This window comes from Podarcis raffonei, chromosome 1 (genome assembly GCF_027172205.1).
Source record: "Podarcis raffonei isolate rPodRaf1 chromosome 1, rPodRaf1.pri, whole genome shotgun sequence".
Classification (NCBI taxonomy): Eukaryota; Metazoa; Chordata; class Lepidosauria; order Squamata; family Lacertidae; genus Podarcis; species Podarcis raffonei.
The window spans coordinates 121,321,424-121,347,400 of record NC_070602.1 but is presented as its reverse complement, the minus strand read 5'-3'; the positions used below and the strand labels follow the sequence as shown (position 1 = coordinate 121,347,400).

Sequence of the window (25,977 nt, the reverse complement as noted above, 5' to 3'; positions counted from 1 at the left end):
AGGCAAATGCCATTAGCAGCAGCGTATGGACAGACAAGACATTTTTTCTGAAGGAAATGAAAGATCAGGCCGGATGTGAGAAAAAGTTGACAAGGTGACACAATATGTCACTTTGCTGTTTTTAGGACACAATGCCTTCTGGAAACATTTGTTTACTTTTTCACACAGGTCCCCCAAAGCAGCTGCCAAAACCCGATACGCAGATGTCTTTCCACCAAAGGGCTCTCCGACGATCATGAAACCATGCCGCACAATCATCATTTCAAAGATCTGCAAAATTTTCTCGGAAAAGAACGGTGTCATCTGTAAATTCATTTCTTCGCAGTTTATCTTGATGGCTTCCAGGATGTCATTGTAATCTGGTTTCGGCAACTTCACACCAGGAAACAAATCTGAAGTGATGCCCTGTCAAAAATGAATTACAAGGTATTTTAACCATGACTATAGCAAGCAGTCTCTGGGTCTTCTCTGAATTATCTCCTGTCCCCAAAAAAGGCCTTTTAAACTAGCAATGTGATCACATTTCTATAAAACGTAGTGTCTATGTTTTATGTTCTATAAAACAGTGCCTCCGAAAAATTTTACACATCACCTGGGAAGGCAGGTGAACTAATGCCAGTGTACTGGAAGAAGCAAAGATCACCAGTGTCAAAGTGATGATTCTTCAACATTAACTTTGTTGGACTGGTCATGTTGTGTAGATGCTTGATTATCGTCTCCCCAAAGCAACTAATCTATTCAGAATTTAAAAATGGAAAGCATAATGCTATTGTTCAACGTAAGAGGTTCAAAGACTCTCTCAAGGCAAATCTAACAAAATGTAGCATAAACAGTGACAACTGGGAAACACTGGCCTGCGAGCGCTCCAATTGGAGAACAGCCTTTACCAAAGGTGTCATGGGTTTTGAAGATGCTCAAACTCAGGACGAAAGGGAGAAACGCACTAAGAGGAAGGCACACTTGGCAAACCCTCACCGTGATCAACTCCCACCCGGAAACCTTGTCCCCACTGTGGAAGGACGTGTGGATCCAGAATTGGCCTCCACAGTCACTTACGGACTCACTGTTAAGACCGTGTTCATGGGAGACAATCTTACTCAACTACGAGTGATCGCCATAGAAGATAAAACATAGCTGTCAGAGTCCCAGTAAAGTGTTATTTACTCCATGCAATGAGAACCGGGTGGCGGCCACACCTCTGCCAGGCCTGCCCACATGATGTCCACACACTGGGGAAATGTTTGCCATGAGTAAGCCTGCCAAACATGTCTAGGCTTGACCCTCAACCTGCACACACACAACCAGTTCACAGGAAGTGAGTAAATGTGTTTGGCAAGCCCTACGGCAGCAGTCTTGCCAACCCGTGGATATCGTGGGAGACAGGTGCAGATTGGCAATGGGAGCAGAGTCAGTGCACATGGCCTTGCAGTCTTCTTCCCCATCAACCTAGCAGTTTGAAAGCACGTCAAAGTGCAAGTAGATAAATAGGTACCGCTCCAGCGGGAAGGTAAATGGCGTTTCTGTGCGCTGCTCTGGATCGCCAGAAGCGGCTTAGTCATGCTGGCCACATGACCCGGAAGCTGTACGCCAGCTCCCTCGGCCAATAAAGCGAGATGAGCGCCGCAACCCCCGAGTCGGCCACGACTGGACCTAATGGTCAGGGGTCCCTTTACCTTTACCTTACCATTCATGAATGTTTGGGCTCATGGCTTTTGTGGTCAACATCCACATTTTCCCCACTGTAGCAAAAACGTTTACTTCAGAGCTGCATCCTGGGCTTTTGCACGCAGATGGAACAGAATCATGATGCCTGAAAACAGCTGATGACACTTGCATGTGTGATGTTCCCATTCCCAAAGTTATACCAGCTATCTTGTCAGCTTTGGGGGATTTATTTCATTTTTTAATTATTATTATTATTGGAATAACTGTATTGCTCTTTGCACCTACTGAAATCTATAGTGCTTGTAGATTTGGAGGAAAGAGGTAGAGAATAAATTCTGCATGTAGATGGTCCAATCTCCAGCAACTACAGCTAGGACTGGGAGACCTGTCTCAATTTCTACACTGCTTAGAAATTCTGAATGTTAAGCGGCATATAAATACCTAAAAATCAATAAGCATAATAAAACCTGGAGAACCGCTGTCAGTCATTGTAGACAATCATGTGCTGGATGGATCAATGATCTGACTTGCTTATGAGGTGTTTTCCTATGTTTCTAGATTTGTCTATAGCTTCAGGTTGCAATACGCTCATAAATCTCATCCGTGTATAGGTTTTGGTATGTATCGCTTATCTCTTGATCTTGAATAATGTAATCAAAGACCCTTACGTCAAAAAGTGGTAGATCGTGGGATAAAAACTTAGGCAAATTTACATCTATAATGGATCTAAGCAGCAAAATTTCTTCATTTTCATCTGGATACTTCAGCTGCAAAAAAGGGACACAGTTAATTTGAGAGTCAAAATTTTCGTTTCAAATTTACCAATAACATAAAATAAAATGTATGTCAATGTTTTCCTCATTATCACTGTTTCCTCTACCTGTGCCCGATTTGCAGTTTTTAGGGGAACTGACACGTTCCAGACAGATGTGAACAATCTAAACTTTCAGAGCAGCTTTATAACACAAAACTCTGATCTTATTATGCTGCCAGACAAAGTTCACATCTAAAGGTCTAGTGGGAAATGCTACTATGAGTTTTGGATTAAAACTCCTGCTGATTTCTTGCATGGTAGGATATGGGCAAACTGGATCAAAAATAAACATGCTTTCATTGAGAAAACAAGTGAATCCGCAAAGATCTTAGCAGCAATCTGTTGCAGAACCCATATTGTTCTAATAAATGTACATCAGTAGTCACTGGCCAGGTTTAGATAAACTTTGGTCCAATATTTAGTCACCTCCAGGATCTGTTCCTGGGTCATTATTCTGGCTCCTTAGTTTATCTTGCACTAGACTTCCGTGATTAAGATATAACGGAGAACTCTGGTTTAATTGTGCAGTGCTTAGATTACTGTACACTGCTCAGAGAGCTGTTTGCATAAGTGGTTTATAAACCTCCCAAATAAATACAGTGGTACTTGGTTCTTGAATGGCTTAATTGTCGAACAAATCAGAACAAAACACCAGAAACCCAGAAGTAAGTGTTCCAGTTTGTGAACTTTTTTTTAAAGCTGAACATCCGACGCAGCTTCCGCTGGAGTGCAGGAAGCTCCTGCAACCAATCGGAAGCTGCACCTTGGTTTTCAAATGGTTTTGGGAGTCGAACAGACTCCCGGAACGGATTAAGTTCAAGAACCAGGATACCACTGTAAATGCAAATCAGGAATGAAGCACCAAAGAAGGACGTCACGTCCAACCTGACTTCTGGTACAAAACTAGAAGTTGCATCAGAGCCCCACTTTGTGGGAGCTGAGCCCCCCCACACACAAAATTGTGGGCCCCCAGGGCAACAGTGGCAGCATATACACACAGAAGGCCCTATACTCAATTCAGCTCAAGTAAGAAGCACAGATTTTGCTTCTAGTGATTCTAAATCAAGACCGTGAAAAAGGGGCACGTTTCCCACCTTCAGATTTCCAGCTGCTGTGAGCACCGACTTCACGGCTCTCATTCCGTAATCATAGTGGTGCTGGGAAGACAACTGCTCCGAACACAGGCGATAGGTAGCTACAATTTTCACCGACAGAGGCCGAGCGGTAACAAACCCACAGGAGTACAGGACAATTTCAGCAATCATGGCGTAATCAGGTACCATCATTGCCACGGTTCGAAACAGGGCCTATTAAGCAAGAATTGACAGGCAGGTTAACTGCAGAGCTCTATGACAGTCCCTCGACAGGCAGTCAGCTTCAGACTGGGATAGAAGGCTAAATTTCATTATCAGTATGCAAACCATTCCCCAGATTGGTAAAGACAGTTACTGTCCAAACAGTCCCCCAAAATAAGGGATACTAAATAAAACTGGGAGGGGGGGAATCCTAAATGCTTTCAAATACCTGGAGGGCACCACACTGGCATATATCCTATGATTATTATTTTTGGAGTATATGATGGGTTTAAAGGAGTATATGAATCATTTTCTGTTATTTGTTCTGTCATTTGCCTTGATTTCCCATTCATTCCCCCCCCCCAAAAAACCCCCAAACAGGCAGCCTTTGATGAGGCCCTAAGCTACTGAAAGGGCCCTTTATATGTCCAGCTGTCCTTTGTCAACAACAAATTGTCACTGTTTTTTTGTGTTGCATATATGCTATATGGTAATTTATGGACCTCAAAAGGTAAAGGACCCCTGACAGTTAAGTCCAGTCGCAGATGACTCTGGGGTTGCAGCACTGATCTCGTTTTACAGGTTGAGGGAGCCGGTGTTTGTCCGCAGACAGTTTTTCCAGGTCATGTGGCCAGCATGACTAAGCCGCTTCTGGCAAACCAGAGCAGCACACGGAAACGCCGTTTACCTTCCCGCCGGAGTGGTACCTAATTATCTACTTGCACTAGTGTGCTTTCGAACTGCTAGGTTGGCAGGAGCTGGGACAGAGCAACAGGAGCTCACCCTGTCGCGGGGATTCAAACCGCCGACCTTCTGACTGGCAAGCCTGAGAGGCTCAGCGGTTTAGACCACAGCGCCACCCGCTGCCCCTTTATTGACCTAATAGGTATCTAAAGCCATTTTATTTATATTTTGGAGATGTATATCCAGTTTTTTTCTTTAATTTTTTTTTGGGGGGGGGCCCAAGAGAGTGGGGCCGCAAGCTATAGCTTGTTTAGCTTATACATAAATCCGGCACAGCAAAGGCCACAGTCCTCTGAAACAATATGCCTCTTCCGGGCATGTGCATACAGAGGAAGGTTAGTGTGTTGGGAAGCAACCATTTAGAAGTCCAGAAGAAGAACCTAAGGAAGGATCAAAGGGACCACACAAAGCTCTGAGATAGCAATTGCAGGATGCCCCCATGTGGCAGCGACAGTAGCAGCTGCTGTCCTTCCCTCTAGCTGGTACAACTTTGGCCAGCACCTGTTTACTGGGATACAGCTTCATCATCACCACTGCAACTGACTTCCCTCTGCTCACTCAGTGATAACACTTTTATTCTTCACATTGTGAATGAGTTACCTCCTAGTGGCGCAGCAATAAAACTGCTAGCACATTTGCAAAGCTAAGCAGGCTCTGGTATGGTTTCAAATTGGATAGGGAACTGCGCGTTGAGATTCCTGCATTGCAGTGGGTTTGACAAGATGATCCTCGGGATCCCTTCCAAGTCTACAATTCTATTGTTCTTTCATGAAACAATTTGAAAAGGGCAAAAGGGGCGCCTACAGAAGCCTGTCCCTCAATGTTAGCTGGGGCTTACTCATTCATTCAGCCTTTATTGACATAATTAGACAATAAAATCATTAAATACCATCCATAAAATATTGGTAATCCAGACATTAAAGGTAAAGGTAAAGGGTCCAGATTCAAACCGCTGACCTTCTGATTGGCAAGTCCTAGGCTCTGTGGTTTAACCCACAGCGCCACCCGCATCCCAATCCAGACATACTAAACACATAAAAGCCACAATAGTAAAGGTAAAGGGACCCCTGACCGTTAGGTCCAGTCATGGCCGACTCTGGGGTTGCGGCTCTCATCTCGCTTTATTCGCCAAGGGAGCCGGCGTACAGCTTCTGGGTCATGTGGCCAGCATGACTAAGCTGCTTCTGGCGAACCAGAGCAGCGCACAGAAACACCGTTTACTTTCCCACCAGAGCGGTACCTCTTTATCTACTTGCACTTTGACGTGCTTTCGAACTGCTAGGTTGGCAGGAGCAGGGACCGAGCAACGGGAGCTCACCCCGTCGCGGGGATTTGAACCGCCGACCTTCTGATCGGCAAGTCCTAGGCTCTGTGGTTTAACCCACAGCGCCACCCGCATCCCAAAAGCCACAATAGCCACCATTAAGTAAAATTAAGTAGTTTTAAATTTGACTTTAAAGATCTCGGATAAATATACTGAGACCATCTCAGTAGTTTCAGGAATACCATTCCTCAGCAGATATCGCATTACAATTCTTTCCAAGTAGATAATTTAAGGTTCAAAGGAGTTGCCAGTGGGTCTCTCTGAAGAGTGTCGAAGAGAGGGCCGTCCAAAATTATGTGATGTATGTTGTACCTGATGCATTCATACCACAAGTCTATTCTGGAAGGGTGTTTTCTTGGAACCTAGTGAGCTCGTGCTACTGCTACTGGGTACCTTGAGGTTGTCTGGGAGTTCTGATCGCCCAGCATAGCCAGGATTCATAGTTATGAAGACGGCACATGTGGGGTTAAGTTTCAGCTCAGTGCCTTCAAACACCAGCAAGTCACAGCCAGAGTTGATGCCTACGGACAGAGAGAAATAGGCATCATTTTAATTGCAGCTGGAACGGGTTTTATCTTAACACGGCAGAGATAACGAAACAAAAAAAGAGTACCTCTCTGGATAGTAAGAATTTGCTGAGCCACAACAGAAAGTACTTCCAAGTCAATTCTGTTGAATTCATCGAAGCAGGCCCAGGCTCCGCAGGAAAGCAAACCCTAGAGAGGGACAAAAAATAAATTTAAAAAATTCATGGTTCAGGTCCAGTACGTATCTATTTTCAGTTTAAAAAATAATGAGGAACTCCCTTGGGAAGAAAGCAGTAGGTGTTTCATTCATTCTCGTCCGATTCTTTAGAACTTGTTCAAACACAAATACCGGTATTTGTACAAAGAACCCATGCTTCCTATGAGAGCATGTCTGTCGTTGCTATTAAAATGCTTTGGTTCTTAATTCTAAATGTTTGCCGATATTCATTTGCACCTTAAAGAATTTCCCCAGGGCGAGGTAATCCAGTCCATCAGAGCAATTGAAAACCACACATTGCTTGGCGACAGCCTTTGCCAAGTCCTTTGTCGTCTCGGTTTTGCCAGTTCCTGCAGGGCCTTCAGGGGCACCGCCAAGGTGAAGATGGAGGGCACCAAACAGAGTTCTGAAATTAGAGGGAGGAGGATTTTTTTTTTTTAAAAAAGGCACAAGTTAAGGAAATGTCTGTCACATTATTTCTGGTTTTTATTTTATTTTTTGTGTGTATAATTTTTATTAGGTTTTCTATCTTACTATTAGAATTTGTATTAGAATTTGTAGAATTAGTATTTGACATTAAACAACCTTAAAATGTCAAGGACTTCCCTTCTTCTCTTTCCATGGTTCAGTTTGCATATCATAAATCCCTGCATATTTTACATAAACTAAACCATTAAGTTTTCCATTATTACATCCATCAAAACTTGTTTACACTGTTGAATTTATCTTAATGCTGCCAACGTTTTCAAGTGTACACAGTTTCCCCCCATATATTCAATAAATATTTTCCAATCTTCTTTAAATGTTCTTCTTGTTGTCTTATTTTATATTCAGGTAGGTAGCCGTGTTGGTTTGATGCAGTCAAAAAAACCAAAAACTTGTCCAGTAGTACCTTAGAGACCAACTAAGGCACTACTGGACAATTTCCTTATTTTATATGTTAGGTCAGCAAGCTGCACATATTCCATCAGTTTTAAGTTGCCGTTCTTCTTTAATTGGGACCTCGCTCGTTTTCCATTTTGGGTCTAACAAAACACAGGCCACAGTAGTGGCATACATTAATAGGCTTTTTTGACATCTGAGTTATCCGCCCAAAAAGGACTCTGGTCTTTCCCTTCAAAGAATAACATGCTGTAAACTTCAGATTGTTCTTCCAAAGTTTCCCTGAAAGATTGAAATCTATGTTATATCCTATATCTATTGCCCAATGGGTCATAAGAGGCTTTGTCAAGCTCATCTTTTGTTTCCCAATCTAATAACAGATTGTGCATTTTAGATAAAAGTTTTTCTTTGTTTTGTAGAAGTCCTTTTTCAAATTGTGAGCTTTGGTCCGAAAAACCACACATTATTTTTGGTTTTTATATCAGGTCCTAAACATTTATGCCAGAATATATGTCTATTTTGCCAAAATATACCCTGGGCCAGTGCAGAGAAAGCTTTGCCACATTGATCTGTGCTCTGGTAAGCTTCCTGTTTGAATTACTCTAAGGCATTCTGAGTGAGGCCACCCTGGACTCACTGTTGAGTGGCACAGCCAGTTGGCATCATATAACACCAATCCGGAAGAAGCTGGACTGGTTGCCTATACACTTCCATTCACAATTCAAGCTTGGTGTAGAAGGCTACACTGACATATAAAACCCTGAAAGACTTGGGGACAGAACTACCAAAAACTGTATAGAAACTTATCCATGTACACTACTACAGCCGCATTGAGGCAGTAATTGATGCAAAAGGGGCCCAAACCAAGTACTGAGTACATGTGCATGCTTCTACTTCTCAGAGGTCCAATATTGCTCTATTTGCAGTCCTTGTTTTGGTGATTTCATTTAATATTCTAATTTTCTGAGATTGTTAATTTGGGGTTTTCATCAGCTGTACACCATGAACATCACAATTATAAAGACTCTCCTCCCTGGAAGAGAGGGGAGTGGTTGTGGGCGGGAGCCCGAGCACCGCCCCTAGCAGGGGGCGTTAGTCCCCTGCCTCCACCTCTCCTGGCTGGCGCCCACGCCCCTTGGCAGGCACCCAACCAGGTGCCTCCGAGGGGGCGTGCTCAGCAGCCTTTTGCTGCAGCGCCAGCCTCTCCCCGGCCTCATTCGTCGCCGTCGTTTTCGGCTCGGGTGGTGGTTAGGCATTGGAATAATGTGTTGTGGTGTGTCGAAGGGCTAGGTGTGGCCATCGCCTATGCCTTCAATTTTTGGGTATTCCGTTAAAGGAATCTGGCGGTCGTGTATTCTGTCCGATGCCTGCTTGGCGGGAGGCCATGGCACGACCCTCGGTGACAGCAGGGGTGAGCCTATAGTTGGATTAGCATCAACAGGCTCCACCTACTGGTGAATAAACCCACTTGTTTTAGAGACCCAATGCCTAAGCCAATACCTTTTCACTGCTGTAATCAATAAAGTTGTGGCCTTTCCTTGCCCATTAACCTTATATCATGTGTCCTTGTGTATTCATTTCACATTGCGGGGGTCGGGTCCTCGAACCACAACAAATAAAGGCTTGAGATATCTCGCTTTGCATGTCATGAGTCTATCTCATATATTAGTTTCACCTTTTAAGTCGAATTACTGAAATAAACGAACTTTTCCACGATATTCTAATTTTCCGAGTTTCACCTGTATGTTGGTATTTTTGTTCTCAACTGCCCAGGGCCGAAAAACAGCAGATTAATAAACGTAAGTGAATAAATAAATATTACCCAAACTGTTTTTTACCTGTAGCATCTATCTGTTAATGGGGTAATAACCAGCCTAGGGGTATTGCCGAGATATTCGTATCCATACCGCAAACCGGCATTGATCATCTTTGTTTGTAGATGCCCCTCCTATGCGGAAAACAACAACCATGAAATGCATGGAATAAGCTGGGGGACGGTGGAGAAATCACATACAGACCACAGTTTCTTTCTAGCTCATTGGCTCCAATGTAGCTCACGAGGGGGGAGATTGGGGGAATCACTCGATCTAGCAGGTTGTACAGAGGGAAAGCGGGACATTGCATTCCACCCAATGCGATTGATTACTATAGTAAGATAGTCGCAGTTATAGGGCACCATGTGCTAATAAATGGGATATCTTATATACGTGTCCTGCTAGCTTTTAGCCAGCTCAAATCTGCTTAGCCCTTGGCTGAGGAAATTAATGCAGGCTCAAAACACTACGATTCTGACAAAATCAGATTAAGGCCACTCAGTTCAAAAGTATATACTCTACTCCTTTTTCTTCCCCTTTCAAAAATAGTAATATAAAATCTGGACTTCTAAAACAATGTGGCCTTTGACTGAATAAGTTTTATATGTGCACCTATTGCAAATTCAAAAGGTGTGCAAGGTGATTGGGGAAAATAATTTTAATTACAAACCATATATGTATACGTATTAGACCTCTTAACTCTCAGTCTATAGGATGACAGGCGAGAGATATCTTTTATCGCCAGCAAAAAAATTCTCGTATTCGTGCATTAATCACTCTGTGTCAGCAAGTTAGCCCAAACAGGGAAACTGCAAACAGAAATCATCTCCTAACGTGATTTAAGGGCTTCACTTACCTCCCAGTAGTACCTAAGCTGGCTCAGCCATTCGAAGTCGGTCTCGTCATTGACATGTTTGCTTACTAGACTTGCCAGAACATCCCGAGCGTGAACATCGAGCACGACGAGTGCTCCAAGAGTTACTCGATTCTGCTTTGATAACGTTCCTCGCACCAGTGTGACAATGCCATCAATTTGCCCATTGCACTGTTCCAGGTACTTTTCAAGTGCCTGAGAGAGGTTTGGGGAGGGGGAAAGGATCAGACGCAAACAAATTACCGTATTTTTCTGTGTATAAGACTATGTTTTCCCCCAATTTTTTTAAAGTTTAAAATTGGGGGTCATCTTATACTGAATGTTTAAAATGTTTAGTTCTTAATTTTGGGCTCAAAAAATAGGGGTCGTCTTATACATGGGGGCGTCTTATAGACGGAAAAGTACGGTACATGCTTAAACATCATCATATCAGCAGAAATCTACAGAGCTCCCCCACCCCCAATGCTGCTTTTTTAAAAACTGGCTTCTGGGTTTTCACAAGTTCATGTCTAGCAAACCCACAGACTGTCTCGCCAGAGTGGTGCATGCTTTAGTTATCTCCCGCTTGAACTACTACAAAGCGCTCTACGTGGGGCTACCTTTGAAGGTGACCCGGAAACTGCAATTAATCCAGGATGCGGCATCTAGACTGGTGACTGGGAGTGTACGCCTGGGCTATATAACATCGGTCCTGAAAGACTTACATTGGTTCCCAGTACATTTCCAAGCACAATTCAAAGTGTTGCTGCTAACCTTTAAAGCCCTAAACGGCCTCAGTCTGGTATACCTGAAGGAGCACTTCCAACCCCATCATTCAGCTCCGAGGGCCTTCTGTTGGTTCCCTCACTGTGATAAATGAGGTTACAGGGAACCAGACAGAGGGCCTTCTCGGTGGTGGCCCCCACCCTGTGGAACACCCTCCCATCAGATGTCAAGGAAATAAACAACTATCTGACTTTCCAGGCAGCCCTGTTTTGGGAAGTTTTAATGTTTGATGTTCTATCGAGTTTTTACTATTCTGTTGGGAGCTGCCTAGAGTGGGTGGGGAGGCCTGGCCAGATGGGTGAGGTATAAGTAATAAAGTAGTAGTAGTAGTAGTAGTAATTTGCAGTGTGTGCAAGGGAGAAAATCAGACATTCTCTTCTGTTTTGCAGGTGCCAGGAATGCTCCCTTTGCATTAAGAGAACTCCATTCAAAGGCCCTGAGATTCAGCCCCTTGTGCTTGAAGCATAAAACAACTTCAAAACAACTTAGGAAGCTGGATTAGATCATCCTTGTGGTCCCTTCCAACTCTACAATTCTATTATCCCTCAGGTTCAAACATTTTCCTGGGGGAGGGGAGGATAATGGCAGAGCTTTGTATCTATAACACAATCTCAGGGTGATGCAGTTTTAAAAATGAAGTACTGCATATTTGCATGCTACTGTAAAAACAGTTTGGGAATGAGAGAGCCAGCTTTGTTGGTACTGAAATAGACAAATTGATCACTGGGGATTTCTCTTGGTTTTCCATTTTTTTAAACCACATTTTGACATTATTATTTTTGTTTGACATTATTATTTTGTTTGGCTTTTTTGTCTGCACAAAAAATCACCAGAGTTTTAATCACATTTCTCCTAATATAAATTTTATAGATGCAATTTTGACTAATGATATACACATCTTTGCAAGCAATTTCCCATAACATAATGCATTTTGTATGTTCTCTGCTGAATTATTATGAACGTGTCCCCCTAATTTGCACATTTCTGTATGCATTATTTGGTAGAAGAGCTGCATTCTAACATTCAGAGAAGTGCGGATTTCGGATTTCGGTGGAGAGCTGCTTTTCAGTTCCTGTATTGTCCTAGGTAGTGCGAATTAGGTAGGCTTGCATTAAAGTACGAGTCAAAGCGAATTTCTCCTGCATCCCTATTTCCCACAAGGCAGTGGAGTTTTCCTTCTCCTAGACAAGCTACCTTCTCGGGCTGGTGAGCCCCATTTTCCCAGATGATGTGGTTAAAAAGATATGCTTACCTGCTGGCCATTTTTAATAGCTGTTTGGACCTCCAAGGTCCAGAAAGTCTGGGATACACACAGAACTGTTTGTCCAGGCCAATCCCTTACCCAGTTTATACGGAGAGATTTTGGGTAGGCTTCTATCGCAAAACCAATCACCTGAAGGTAAGGAAATGTGTCAGAGAAAAACCAAGTGGATATGAAAGGAAAGCCCAGATTTACAACTAGAGGGAAGAAAGCAGTGCTAAAATTCTCACAGCCTAATCTCTGCCACACAGGGTTATTACCTTGGCACTCCATAATGCCTAAATTGCATCACCCCCATCGTTCAGCCCGGACACTGAGATCCAGCACCGAGGGCCTTCTGGTGGTTCCCTCATTGCAAGAAGTGAGGTTACAGGGAGCCAGACAGAGGGCCAGACAGTGGCGCCCGCCCTGTGGAACGCCCTCCCTTCAGATGTGAAAGAAATAAGCAGCTATCTTCTTTTTAAAACACATCTGAAGGCAGCCCTGTTTAGGGAAGTTTTTAATATTTAATGCTGTGTTGTTTTTAACACTTGATTGGAAGCCGCCCAGAGTGGCTGGGGAAACTCAGCCAAATGGGCGGGGTATAAATAATAAATTTATTATTATTATTATTATTCCTCCCTTCAGCTCAAGCAAGCATCTGAACCAGATAAACATCTTACAAAATGCAAATATGGCGTCCCTTTGCAGCTTGCCCATGGTTCTGAGCACCTGAATTTAAGATCATAGAATCATAGAGTTGGTAGAGACCACAAGGGCTATCGAGTCCAACCCCCTGCCAAGCAGGAAACACCATCAGAGCACTCCTGACATATGGTTGTCAAGCCTCTGCTTAAAGACCTCCAAAGAAGGAGACTCCACCACACTCCTTGGCAGCAAAGATTGCTCTCCCTTCACTCTGAGAGGAACAAATCAACTTCCACCTCTAAGTGCACTGGAAGGATTGTTTGGAAGCCTGTTCTAGCCTTGATTGAACACAAAAGGAGTGCAATCACGTGTTTAAAGATTAGCACGTTCAACGACGCTTTTCAGTCTAAGCATTGAGCCACGAGAATTGGAGTAAAGTGCCTTATAAAAAGTACAATAGGAAAGGAAGGCACGAAAGATGCCGAAAACAGACCAAGAGAGCAAATGAAGTGAGCTTCATCAAAAACAGATTCAGAAAAGAAAGCTGCCAATTGACCATTTTTAATCAGGCTGTATTCATCCTGTGGCATGCTGTCAGCAAACCCCACAGAAATTGTCTTTCATTTGCTATTCTTTCATTTGCACCAATAAAACTTCGTTAGCACTGTAGTTTTTGTTTTGTTTTTCTCCTTCACTGTTAACCAATTCATGGGAAATACGACTGGGCTGTAAATTTGTCAGGGGGAGCCACAGTACTTGTGCTCTGATTGTCACGTACTAGCAGGATGCATTGATTCAGACCGAACAACTTCCCCTTCTCCTTTAATGGATAGAGAGCAAATTTTGCACTGTGTATTTCTTCCAAGAGGCTTCCTGAAGTCTCTGTTTATGGATCCCTGATTGCCCACAGAGGCCTTGAGCCAGCATAACATAGGGGCTCCTTGAGTCCTCTGCTACACCACACCAACAGCCTCCACTGTGGATCAGGCCCTCTCTGAGTGCAACAGTCCAATTCACATGCATGTAGAGGTGAAACTCAGAAAATTAGAATATCGTGGGAAAATTCATTTATTTCAGTAATTCAACTTAAAAGGTGAAACTAATATATGAGATAGACTCATGACATGCAACGTGAGATATCTCAAGCCTTTATTTGTTATAATTGTGATGATCATGGCGTACAGCTGATGAAAACCCCAAATTAACAATCTCAGAAAATTAGAATATTAAATGAAATCAGCAAAACAAGGACTGCAAATACAGCAATATTGGACCTCTGAGAAGTAGAAGCATGCACATGTAATCAGTACTTGGTTTGGGGCCCTTTTGCATCAATTACTGCCTCAATGCGACATGGCATGGATGCTATCAGCCTGTGGCACTGCTGAGGTGTTATGGAAGACCAGGAAGCTTCAATAGCAGCCTTCAGCTCTTCTGCATTGTTCGGTCTCATGTCTCTCATCTTTCTCTTGGCAATGCCCCATAGATTCTCTATGAGGTTCAGGTCAGGCGAGTTTGCTGGCCAATCAAGCACAGTAATCCCATGGGCATTGAACCAGGTTTTGGTACTTTGGGCAGTGTGGGTAGGTGCCAAAGTCCTGCTGGAAAATGAAATCAGCATCCCCATAAAGCTCGTCTGCCGAAGGAAGCATGAAGTGCTCCAAAATCTCCTGGTAGATGGCTGCGTTGACCCTGGACTTAATCAAACAGAGTGGACCAACACCAGCTGATGACATGGCTCCCCAAATCTATTTTCTGATGAGAGCAGCTTTTGCATCTCATTTGGAAACCGAGGACCCAGAGTCTGGAGGAAGAATGGAGAGGCACACAATGCCAGATGCTTGAAGTCCAATGTGAAGTTTCCACAGTCTGTGTTGATTTGGGGAGCCATGTCATGAGTCTATCTCATATATTAGTTTCACCTTTTAAGTTGAATTACTGAAATAATGAACTTTTCCACAATATTCTAATTTTCTGAGTTTCACCTGTACACATTTTCAAAAACTTAAAACAGCTGCTGCTATTGGGCCAGATAATTAACAGACATAGGCACCAACTCTATGGGGCTGCGGACATCTCAGCCCCCCCCCCAAGTATGTGGGGATGGGGCTGAGCACGCCCCCCCCCATCTTGAGGGGCCCTGCCAGGTCTCCCTGCGGCGGCAGCAGGGTACATGAACTCCTCCCGACATGCGTGGCATCACACAAGTGGCGTTACACACACACAACGAGCCCCCTCCCCCAATATCAGGCAGAACTCACCATTACCAGTCTGTAATATTTGTGATCTAAAATTCCAGAAAAACATTTGGGCAAAAGTGAGTTGGACTAGATGACCCTCGTGGTCCCTTCCAACCCTACAATTCTATGACTCTATGACAAGCAAAAGGCAAAACCTTGGTTCTCGAACTTAATCCGTTCCAGAAGTCCGTTCGACTTCCAAAACGTTCAGAAACGTTCGCCTTCCAAAAGAACGTTCAGAAACCAGAACGCTCACTTCCAGGTTTCGATCGTTTGGGAGCCAAAATCTTCGAGAACTAGGCTGTTCGAAAACCAAGGTGTGACTGTATCAGTATATCACAGTGTTCAGCTGGTGATATACGGTGGTACCTCAGGTTACATACGCTTCAGGTTACATACGCTTCAGGTTATAGACTCCGCTAACCCAGAAATATTACCTCGGGTTAAGAACTTTGCTTCAGGATGAGAACAAAAATTGTGCTCCGGCGGCAGCTGGAGGCCCCATTAGCTAAAGTGGTGCTTCAGGTTAAGAACAGACCTCCAGAACGAATTAAGTTCTTAACCCGAGGTATCACTGTATCATGATATTGAAAACCAGATATCGCATGGCCCCACTTGTGGGGAGCGTGTCAGGACCAGGAAAAGGGGGGAAACACCAGCCATGGCTTATTTCTCCCTTCTTTCCCTTCTGTGTTTGTATTTTTTTGCTCTGTTGCTACCATAAAAATGAGGGATGTTTCTGCTGTAGGTGTTTGTGGGCAAAGATTCGCACCACTCAGGATGAGAGCCCGGAGGGACTGGGGAGTTGGTGAAAGGTTTCAAGATGCTCAACAGCCACAGAGTTGGCACAGAGTAGAGGCCTCTTTTGTGTGAGAGACAGAGAGGGAATGAGTGAGCTGCTATAGATGAAAGAGATGAACCCCTGGTTAAGATCAGGGGTTATTCAGTCTGTTGAATGTTTTTTTACAAAGCAATAAACATAAACAAATAAAAATAAAAATGTGCACCCCACCACCGAGGCCATTCCATTGTAACTATCCAACCTCCCAAAATTTCAACGCCTCTTGCGATGGTTTGACCCCTTTCCATTTTAACAGTACAAATTCTACAAACATCCTCCATATCTCCTCAGAATCATTTCTCCCGGCTATTCCCCATCTTACCTTAATAGCACATGTTAATTTATACCGTATTTTTCGCACTATGGGACGCACTTCTCCCCCTCCAAAAATGAAGGGGAAATGTGTGTGCGTCCTATGGTGCGAATGCAGGCTTTCGCTGAAGCCTGGAGAGCGAGAGGGGTTGGTGCGCACTGACCCCTCTCGCTCTCCAGGCTTCAGGAGAGCCCCACCGCCAGCCCCACAAGCTCGGGGGACAGCGGGGAGGCGGAACGCCGCCATCCCGCTGTCCCCCGACTTGGTTAGAAGGCTGGCGGGGGGGAGAAGCCTGGTCCTCCCTGTCGCCAGCCCCGCAAACTTGGAGGACAGCGGGAGAGGCGCAGCGCACCTTTCCCGCTGTCCCCCGACTTGGTTAGAAGGCTGGCGGGGGGGAAAAGCCTGGTCCTCCCTGTCGCCAGCCCCGCAAACTCGGGGGACAGCGGGAGAGGCGCAGCGCGCCCTTCCCGCTGTCCCCCGACTTGGCTAGAAGGCTGGCGGGGGGGAGAAGCCTGCTCCTCCCCGTCGCCAGCCCCGCAAACTCGGGAGACAGCGGGAGAGGCGCAGCGCGCCCTTCCCGCTGTCCCCCGACTTGGCTAGAAGGCTGGCGGGGGGAGAAGCCTGCTCCTCCCCGTCGCCAGCCCCGCAAACTCGGGGGACAGCGGGAGAGGCACAGCGCGCCCTTCCCGCTGTCCCCCAACTTGGCTAGAAGGCTGGCGGGGGGGAGAAGCCTGCTCCTCCCTGTCGCCAGCCCCGCAAACTCGGGAGACAGCGGGAGAGGCGCAGCGCGCCCTTCCCGCTGTCCCCCGACTTGGCTAGAAGGCTGGCGGGGGGGAGAAGCCTGTTCCTCCCCGTCGCCAGCCCCGCAAACTTGGGGGACAGCGGGAGAGGCGCAGCGCGCCCTTCCCGCTGTCACCCGACTTGGCTAGAAGGCTGGCGGGGGGGAGAAGCCTGCTCCTCCCCGTCGCCAGCCCTGCAAACTCGGGAGACAGCGGGAGAGGCTCAGTGCGCCCTTCCTGCTGTCCCCCGACTTGGCTAGAAGGCTGGCGGGGGGGGAGAAGCCTGCTCCTCCCCGTCGCCAGCCCCGCAAACTCGGGAGACAGCGGGAGAGGCGCAGTGCGCCCTTCCTGCTGTCCCCCGACTTGGCTAGAAGGCTGGCGACGGGGAGAAGTCTGCTCCTCCCCGTCGCCAGCCCCGCAAACTCGGGGGACAGCGGGAGAGGCGCAGCGCGCCATCCCGCTGTCTCCCGACATGGTTTGGAGGCTGGCGGAGGGCTTCCTCCTCCCCCAGCCCCGCAAGCTCCCAGAGCGATGCCAAAGCTGCGCGCAGCTTCGGCATGGCTCTGGGTCCCGTTCTGGGGGAGGGGGAAGCTCGGGCTTCCCCCGCCCCAGCCCCGCGCCTGGCGGGGGGGGAATAAATTTTTTCCCCTTTATTTCCCCCCCCCCCAAATCTAGGTGCGTCCTATGGTGCGAAAAATACGGTAATTAACAGCTATATCCCACACCTCTTTATACCATTCTTCCATTTTGTATTCTGCTTGCCCCTTCCACTTCCTAGCTATAATAATTTGTGCAGCTGTCAATAAATTTGTGAGCAAGTCATTCCTAGCCTGCAAACCTTCCACCCCCATCGTAAATTGATAACAATGCTACCTCTGGACTTTCAGTCAGAGAAACCCAGTGGTTTCTGCTATCTCTTTAAACACCCTTTGCCCCCAAAATTGTACATATTTACACCCCCACCACATGTGAACATAATTCCCTATTTCCTGGCATCCCCTCCAACATAACACCGAATATTTCTTGTTTATTTGATTTAATCTGACTAGTGTATTTAACGCGAGTTAACACTCCTTTTTTGCTTTTACTCTTTTTATTTATTAAATTTATACATCTCCCTTCACTTGGTTAAACTGGAATGTTAATCCCTGCCCTTATTGTAGTTTAGCTTTATCTATTTGTTTGGCGTTTACCCAAATGTGATATATGTTACCTTGTGGATGGAGTTGACCATCGCTGCTTCCAGTTCAACTAGCCATTTTTCCACTTGACCTCTAGCTTTAGCAGTTGATATTGTGTTAATGAGGGCTATGACTTCTCCTTCGCTGCTCTTCATGTGCGTGATATCCAAGACTTCGGTAAACTCCACACTAGCAATTCCTTCAAAGCACTTTTTCAAGTGAGGCTTCACCCTGCAGAAATAAGAAAGAGGGGAATTAAGAAACAAATGGTGCGTTAAGCAACAAGTTATGACGCCTTCAAAGAACAAGTTGTTTGTGTGTTGTATATTTAGATTAATAGCCTCACACTATCTCAATGAGTCAGAGCAGTTTCTTCTATCCACAGAGAGCATTTTTCATCCCCATTTTTCAGTCTCACAAACAATACACTCTGCATATTAAATACTGTACCATTTGCTGTAAATTCTCTCTGAAACATGTTGAACATGGAAATAAGCATCTACTGGAACAGTCCTAGAAAATTTCCAGCAAATAGCTAGAATGTACCAGGAATAGTAGGTAACTTCGAAAAATCTACCTTGCTGCCTAACACATAAAATGATTTCGGGCATTTTTCATTTCAGATTTGTTGTTGTTGTTTGTGTGTGTGTGTGGAGAGGTGTTGTGCTTAAGTGTTCTGTAAGTACATCTGGAACAGTTTCCAGCAAGCATTAAGACAGCCACCCAATGTTATTTTACCACTGTGATCAATAACCATCCTTCTGACCAATTTGTCAGACAGCTATTCGTGCCAAAGGCCTGATTGCTTCACACCATCAGTCTTGTATAGACTTTCAACCTGTACAAGGATCAAGAGTCTTCTGTTAGCGCTGCCCACTTCCTATAAGTAGGGACAGAGAAACTTTCCCAGCACATTCCTTTTGTGCTGAAACCTTCCAATAGCCATGTGCAAGAGGTGGCCGTGGCCAGCAGAAAAAGAGAGAGGAGCTACATTCCAGCCACAAAACAATGCCATCTATACAATGGTACCTCGGGTTACAGACGCTTCAGGTTACAGACTCCGTTAATCCAGAAATAGTACCTCAGGTTAAGAACTTTGCTTCAGGATGAGAACAGAAATTGCACGGTGGCAGCAGGAGGTCCCATTAGCTAAAGTGGTACCTCAGGTTAAGAACAGTTGCAGGTTAAGAACGGACCTCCAGAACGAATTAAGTTCTTAACCCGAGGTACCACTGTATACACACCTCTAACTACATATTATCAGAATTATAGGACACACAGCAGCATTCAAGGATAGTGCAGAAAAGAGCTGGTGAGGCATGTGAGATGAAGAATGGGCAAAGCCAATGTGCGGTGGCTCAGGGTGCCTTCCATCAGCTTCGGACGCCCCTATCTGGTCAGGGATAGCCTAACTACTGTTGTCTACGTTCTGGTAACCTCAAGGTTAGATTACTGCAATGCGTTATACATAGAGTTGCCTCTGAAGATTCAGAAACTTCAGCTGGTGCAGAATTCAGTGGCCAGGTTGCTCACCGCAGCAAGACGGTTTGAGCATATTACCCCAATCCTGGTCCGACTGCATTGGATACCAGTTAGTTTCTGGGCCCAATTCAAGGTGCTGGTTTTGACCTATAAAGTTTTAAACGGCTCAAGACCGCAATACCGCAAGGATCGCCTCTTCCCATATGAACCCATCTGGACCCTGAGATCACCTTCTGAGGCCCCTCTCCAAGTGCCTCCTCCTCAAGAGGTTTGGAGGGTGGCAACGCGAGAACGGGGCCTTCTCTGCAGTGGCTCCCCATCTGTGGAATGCTCTCCCCAGGGACGTTCGCCTGGCGCCTTCATTATACACCTTTAAGCGCCAGACAAAAACGTTCCTTTTTAACCAGGCCTTTGGTTGATTTGATTTACATCCTATGCCCTTTTAAAATGTGTTTTTTTTGGGGGGGGGACAAGCTATTGGGTTGTTGTTTTTATTTTTACAGTGGTACCTCGGCTTACATACACTTCAGGTTACATACGCTTCAGGTTACAGACTCCGCTAACCCAGAAATAGGATCTCGGGTTAAGAACTTTGCTTCAGGATTAGAACAGAAATCGTGCTCCGGCGGCACGGCGGCACGGCGGCAGCAGGAGCCCCATTAGCTAAAGTGGTGCTTCAGGTTAAGAACGGACCTCCAGAATGAATTAAGTTCTTAACCCGAGGTATCACTGTATTATGCATTTTGTGGTTTTATGTCTTGATTTTATTCTGTGAACCACCCTGAGACCCCCAGATACAAGGTGATATATAAATTCAATAAAAACAAACAAACAAAGACCTGGAGAGATGCTTCTGCCCCCCCCCGGGGGGGCCCTAAGATGCCCCCCCATCCATCCTGCAGCATACCTGCTCCCCCCTCATGGTTGCATGTTTGACTTCACATTTACAATAGAACCTCCACAGACAGAGTCCAAGTTCTAAATCCATGGAATCTCATCTGCAAAATCTAGGGTGCAGAGCATCTATATTTAATAATAATAATAATAATAATTTATTATTTATACCCCGCCCATCTGGCTGGGCTTCCCCAGCCACTCTGGGCGGCTTCCAAAAAAATATTAAAATACTGTAATACATCAAACATTAAAAGCTTCCCTAAACGGGGCTGCCTTCAGATGTCTTCTAAAAGTCTGGTAGTTGTTGTTCTCTTTGACATCTGTTGGGAGGGCGTTCCACAGGGAGGGCGCCACTACCGAGAAGGCCCTCTGCCTGGTTCCCTGTAACTTGGCTTCTCACAGTGAGGGAACCGCCAGAAGGCCCTCGGCACTGGACCTCAGTGTCCGGGTAGAACGATGGGGGTGGAGACGCTCCTTCAGATATACTGGACCGAGGCCATTTAGGGCTTTAAAGGTCAGCACCATCTATATAAGTGCCTAGGACAGTGTATGATCACACACACAATCCCATTTGTAAACTGGGATTGGACCCATTCCAGCCCACTCTGGATCCGAATGCAGATCGTGATCCAAAGTGTAGAAATCTACAGAAATCCCATGGACTTGCTCCGCTCGTCAACCCCACACACCCTGCCTCAGTTTGCCTCCCCCCCAAGGGATCACGTATCTTGTTTCCCTGGATGGATGATAGAGAAGGATGTGAGAGTTTATGGAGAAAGTAGCCCATTGTACAAAGCTGAAATTTACATTTGTTGCTCTTTCCACTTTTGCCTGACTCATCAGTGACATGTGGACCCCAGAAGCTTGCCCCAGAAGGAAGTGTGGCCCTCAGTTGGAAAAAAGGCTTCCTACCCCTGTTGTGAAGGGGACACAGGAAACAAAGTAGTGAAAAATAAAGTCAGGGCTACAACAAGAGGGATGGCAATGTTTTCAATATATAAGGAACAGGTGTCTATGTGTTCACTGTTGCCTCATAGCATGTGAAAACTTCATTAAGGTGAATTACGGCTGCGTATCAACCAATACTATATACCGTGTCGGGTCTTTGGTCTCTGAGAGAATCTCCAGCAACTCATCATTGGATAAGAAGAAGAATCTGGGAAAGAAGAGGCGTTTCTTTTCTAAATACTCATTCAGCCCCTTCAGAATCAGTTCTAGGAACTCGTTGCATTTCTTCAGTTTTTCCAGCATCTTGTCTATCATCACTACCGTCAGAACATGCTTGTCCTGAAGAAAGGAAGAAAGGATTACAAAAATCAGCACTATCTCAATCTAAAGGGCAGTTGTTGTTGTTGTTGTTGTTGTTGTGTTAGGGACTCAGTTGCTCGAAAAGAAGGAGCAACGAAGCTGTGAGCAGCTAAGTGTTGCTGGACTCCAACTCCCATCAGCCCCAGGTAGTGAGGCCAATGGAATGGGACTCTGGGAGCAGTAGTCCAACCAGATATGGAGGGTCACTGTTTTCACATCTCTGCTCTAGAAGGTGAAAGGCCCAGAGGTGAGAGGAATTGGCTCCGTTTTCCTCTGTATATTTTTGACAATGAATTATCTTTGATCATGTACATTTTTGATAATGAATCATGTACATTTTTGATAATGAATCATCTTTGAAAGTTCCCTTGATCCTTCTGTGGCAGTGACATGTCATTTCATGTCATTTCACTTTTCACTTTTAGTTTGTATACCGCCTTTCTGTATTACTACTACAGTTGTACCAAGGATCTCAAACACATTGGCTCCCGAACAAATCAGCTCCAGAACGAAACGAAACCCGGAAGTGAGTGTTCTGGTTTTTGAACGTTCTTTTGGAAGCCAAACATCCGACGGTGCTTCTGTGGCTTCTGATTGGCTGCAGGAGCTTCCTGCAGCCAATCAGAAGCCACACTTTGGTTTTCGAACATTTTTGAAGTCGAACGGACTTCCGGAACAGATTCCATTCAATTTCCAAGGTACGACTGTCTACACAAGGCGGAAGAAACACCTAATTACAAAAAAAGCAATAAAAGCATAACTTTAAAATAATCAACATATATCAAATAAAGCAGCATTCAATAATCCTTTAGAAACTAAAAGTAAGCAGTAAAATTAAATGTCAGCAAATAATAATTAAACAATTTACACTTAACAATTACAATAAAGAATTATTAAAGTATAATCAATAAAAATAATGGCATGTCACAATGCATAATATACCACAAAACATATAAAACCATGTAAATGGATCAAATTAAGAAGCAAGGACACACAAATTTTAAAATAATTATTAAAAAAACCAACACTGAACTCCTCTAACTCCTCTTCTCTCTTCTCAACTGCTTCTGAATTTCACACCTCCTGAATTTTTCCCTTGGCCAATGCGTTCTGCCTATTCTACTTTTCAGTTGTGGCTTTGCTGATATTTTTGCTGTTAGCTTTCTCATTGGTTGTTTTTTTTTTTAACTTTTTAAAATATCCTGTACTTGTTTGCCACTTTGACTCGTTCAGTCTCGAGCTGGGATGGTGTGATATAAATGTTCTCAATAAATAAACAAAGGAATAAACAGATGTGTGAATATTCACTGAGCCTTCTCAACATAGTTTTTATTTCAACACTGTACAGTATCTGACAGCTGGCATGTATATAGCCAATATTTGAGAGCATCCGACAGGCTACCAGCCGGAATCTTGACAGCTGACTTATAACTAACTCTGGCATGCAGTAACATTAGAGAAAAGGATGCAACCTGATGGAAAACCACGGCTAATACAACAGGAAAAGGGAACGGAAGTGATGGAATTGGGTGCAAATTAAGAAATGCATAATAAGAAAAGAACTGTGGAATATTATTTTAATATATGTAGAGAGACTCTTGTGTGAACATAGATTGTAAGATTTACGGTTGTTTAATATGGAGGAATGGTTGTTGAAGTTATCGGAGATAAAGTTGATATGTTTGATTAGAGAAAAACTATTGCTCATATTTATCAGTAACAGTAATTAGAGAAGCCCTTTTGGACTTCTTGTATGAAAAGGAAAACGAATTAATCTGGCACATTTGGGTTGGAGGATTGGGGAAATATTGCTCAACAGTAAGTAGATCAGTTGGATGTCATTCTAGAGTGAATATTTTGAGTAATTTCTTTTACATATGTAACTGACAAATAATCAGAAGTCCTATTGTTTTTCCTCTTTTTCCTCTCTTTTTTCCTTCTATTTTTTGGCTTTCCTTTGGTATTTTCTTTTCTCTCTCTCACTCTGTTTTTGTTTTTATTTAGATTAGTTTCTTTTATCTTATTGTATTATGAAAAAGCTTTAACAAAATCTTATTTTTTTAAAAAAGAAACAGGCATGCGACCTTTAACAAATGAATTTACTAATGAATCGCTTTTTTAAAAAAAAATCATTTACTAAATTAAGCAACACTTTTTTTAAAAAAGAAATAAAGTGAATTGTTTTTAACATATCTTAACAAACATCATATGAGAGGAAGCATTTAAGATGAGGCACCCACGCTTCAGTTTTACAGAGGAGAGAAGGCATCTGTAGATTTAGTTATTAATTACTCGGTTTATTTATTAAAACTCATTTGAGTAAGGGTTAGTATTTGACAAGCTCCAATAACTGAAGCAATCAGTATCTGACAGCTACTAACAGCTGGCCTTCGCCAGCAATTAATATTGGACAGTATCTGTTCCACTATTTTCAACAGAATTTAGTAAATGTGGGTTTTAACTGTTTACCTTTCCTCTAAAACGGAGATAATGAAATTTGAGGTCAAGTGCCATGAAATAGCTCAGTTGGTAGAGCATGAGACTCTTAATCTGAGAAACATGGGTGTGTACCCCACGTTGAACAAAAGATTTGTTTACAGCAGGAGGTTAGACTAGATGAGATTTTGATCCCTTCCAATTCTAAAATTCCATGTTTCTATGATATACTGCCATCAAATTTTAAAAATTTGAAATCCGGGCGGATTTTGAAATGTTGCAGAATTCCCTTTTGCTTCTTGCTGACTGCTCTACTACATTGGAGGTCAATGGGCATACAAAGATATGTGTATGTTCTATTAGGGCTGGTTTTCAACACTGTGATACCATCACCAGCTAACCATCACAATATACTGATATATCACAATGTCTGAAATAAGGATGAAGCTATGTAGAGGCCTTGGCTGGCTTCACAGTTTTTCCCCGCGCTGTGATTTTCGGATAGCGCACACACATCATGATTCGCGATATATTGCCAGGTCAAAGGTTATGAAACCGATATCATAATATGGCCTTGGATACGGTTTTGGATGATATATCGCCCACCCCTAGTTCTAGTATGGCAAAATTTGTATACACTGGAGCTTCAGGTAACATCGCCTCCGACTTACGTTACCCTCGGGTTGCGACTGGCGCAAACCCAGAAGAATCAGAATGGGTTACTTCTGGGATCGTGCCGTTCGCATACGCGCAGAAGCGCTAAATCGCACCACACATGCACAGAAGTGATGATTTGGGTTGTGTCGTTTTCAGGTTGCGGCAGGGCCTCTGGAACGGATCCCCACCGTAACCCGAGAGCCAGTGTGGTATAGTGGTTAAGAGAAGTGGTCTCGTTATCTGGTGAACCGGGTTCGATTCCCCGCTCCTCCACATGCAGCTGCTGGGTGACCTTGGGCCAGTCACACTTCTTTGAAGTCTCTCAGCCTCACTCACCTCACAGGGTGTTTGTTGTGGGGGAGGAAGGGAAAGGAGATTGTTAGCCGCTTTAAGACTCTTTAAGGGGAGTGAAAGGCGGGGTATCAAGTCCAAACTCCCTTCCCTTCCCGAGGTTCCACTGTATATATTTTTTCCATTTTAATGGACGGGGCAGGAAGTTGCTGCAGTTACCTGATTCCCTTAAGGGTCATTGGGATGAAAATATTTAATACTCAGCTACGGACCCGTTCTTCATCAATTAGAATAAGAAGACAACTAGAATAAGAAGATTTAACATGCAGAGATAGTGTTGTGTTTGGTTTCCTCCAGCCAGTGTCAGCTTCTTCCAGCCACTGAGCCTCTCTCATTTCCCTCTCTCTACATGACATGGATCCTGCAGTCAGAAACCCTGCATGGTCTAGACAGCTGCTTCCCTTTCGCAACTTGAACTTAACATGCTTAAACGCTTATTTTGTGCCCATAATTAAGACAATGATCCCAAGCCCAATGACCTGAGTATGGCAATAAGCTACATGAATGGGGAAACAGATTTAAATGTTACCCTACCCAAGCAGACACTCCTCCCTCTCATCTCATTCCTTTACTCTTAAGTAGAAATGTTTTCAAATAATCTTGTTACACTGGAGTGAGTGAACTTGGAATCAGCATGCTTCCTTGACTATGGAAGGCAAACTAAGGCCCCGGGGCCGGATCCG

General features: G+C 44.4%; 1 protein-coding gene across 2 annotated transcripts in view; it reads right to left on the bottom strand.

The window, feature by feature from the left end:
* Positions 1 to 25,977, bottom strand: part of DNAH7 (dynein axonemal heavy chain 7) — a 163,843-nt gene that overhangs the window by 97,377 nt on the left and 40,489 nt on the right. For both annotated transcript variants that reach the window (XM_053360481.1, XM_053360487.1), the window contains exons 19-29: positions 21,636 to 21,829; positions 18,196 to 18,394; positions 12,174 to 12,314; positions 10,139 to 10,351; positions 9,307 to 9,416; positions 6,824 to 6,992; positions 6,456 to 6,558; positions 6,236 to 6,363; positions 3,574 to 3,786; positions 2,334 to 2,432; positions 157 to 405 (exon numbers count right to left, since the gene is read on the bottom strand). In XM_053360481.1, the coding sequence (XP_053216456.1) occupies positions 157 to 405; positions 2,334 to 2,432; positions 3,574 to 3,786; positions 6,236 to 6,363; positions 6,456 to 6,558; positions 6,824 to 6,992; positions 9,307 to 9,416; positions 10,139 to 10,351; positions 12,174 to 12,314; positions 18,196 to 18,394; positions 21,636 to 21,829 (1,818 nt within the window). The remainder of the gene's footprint in view (positions 1 to 156; positions 406 to 2,333; positions 2,433 to 3,573; positions 3,787 to 6,235; positions 6,364 to 6,455; positions 6,559 to 6,823; positions 6,993 to 9,306; positions 9,417 to 10,138; positions 10,352 to 12,173; positions 12,315 to 18,195; positions 18,395 to 21,635; positions 21,830 to 25,977) is intronic.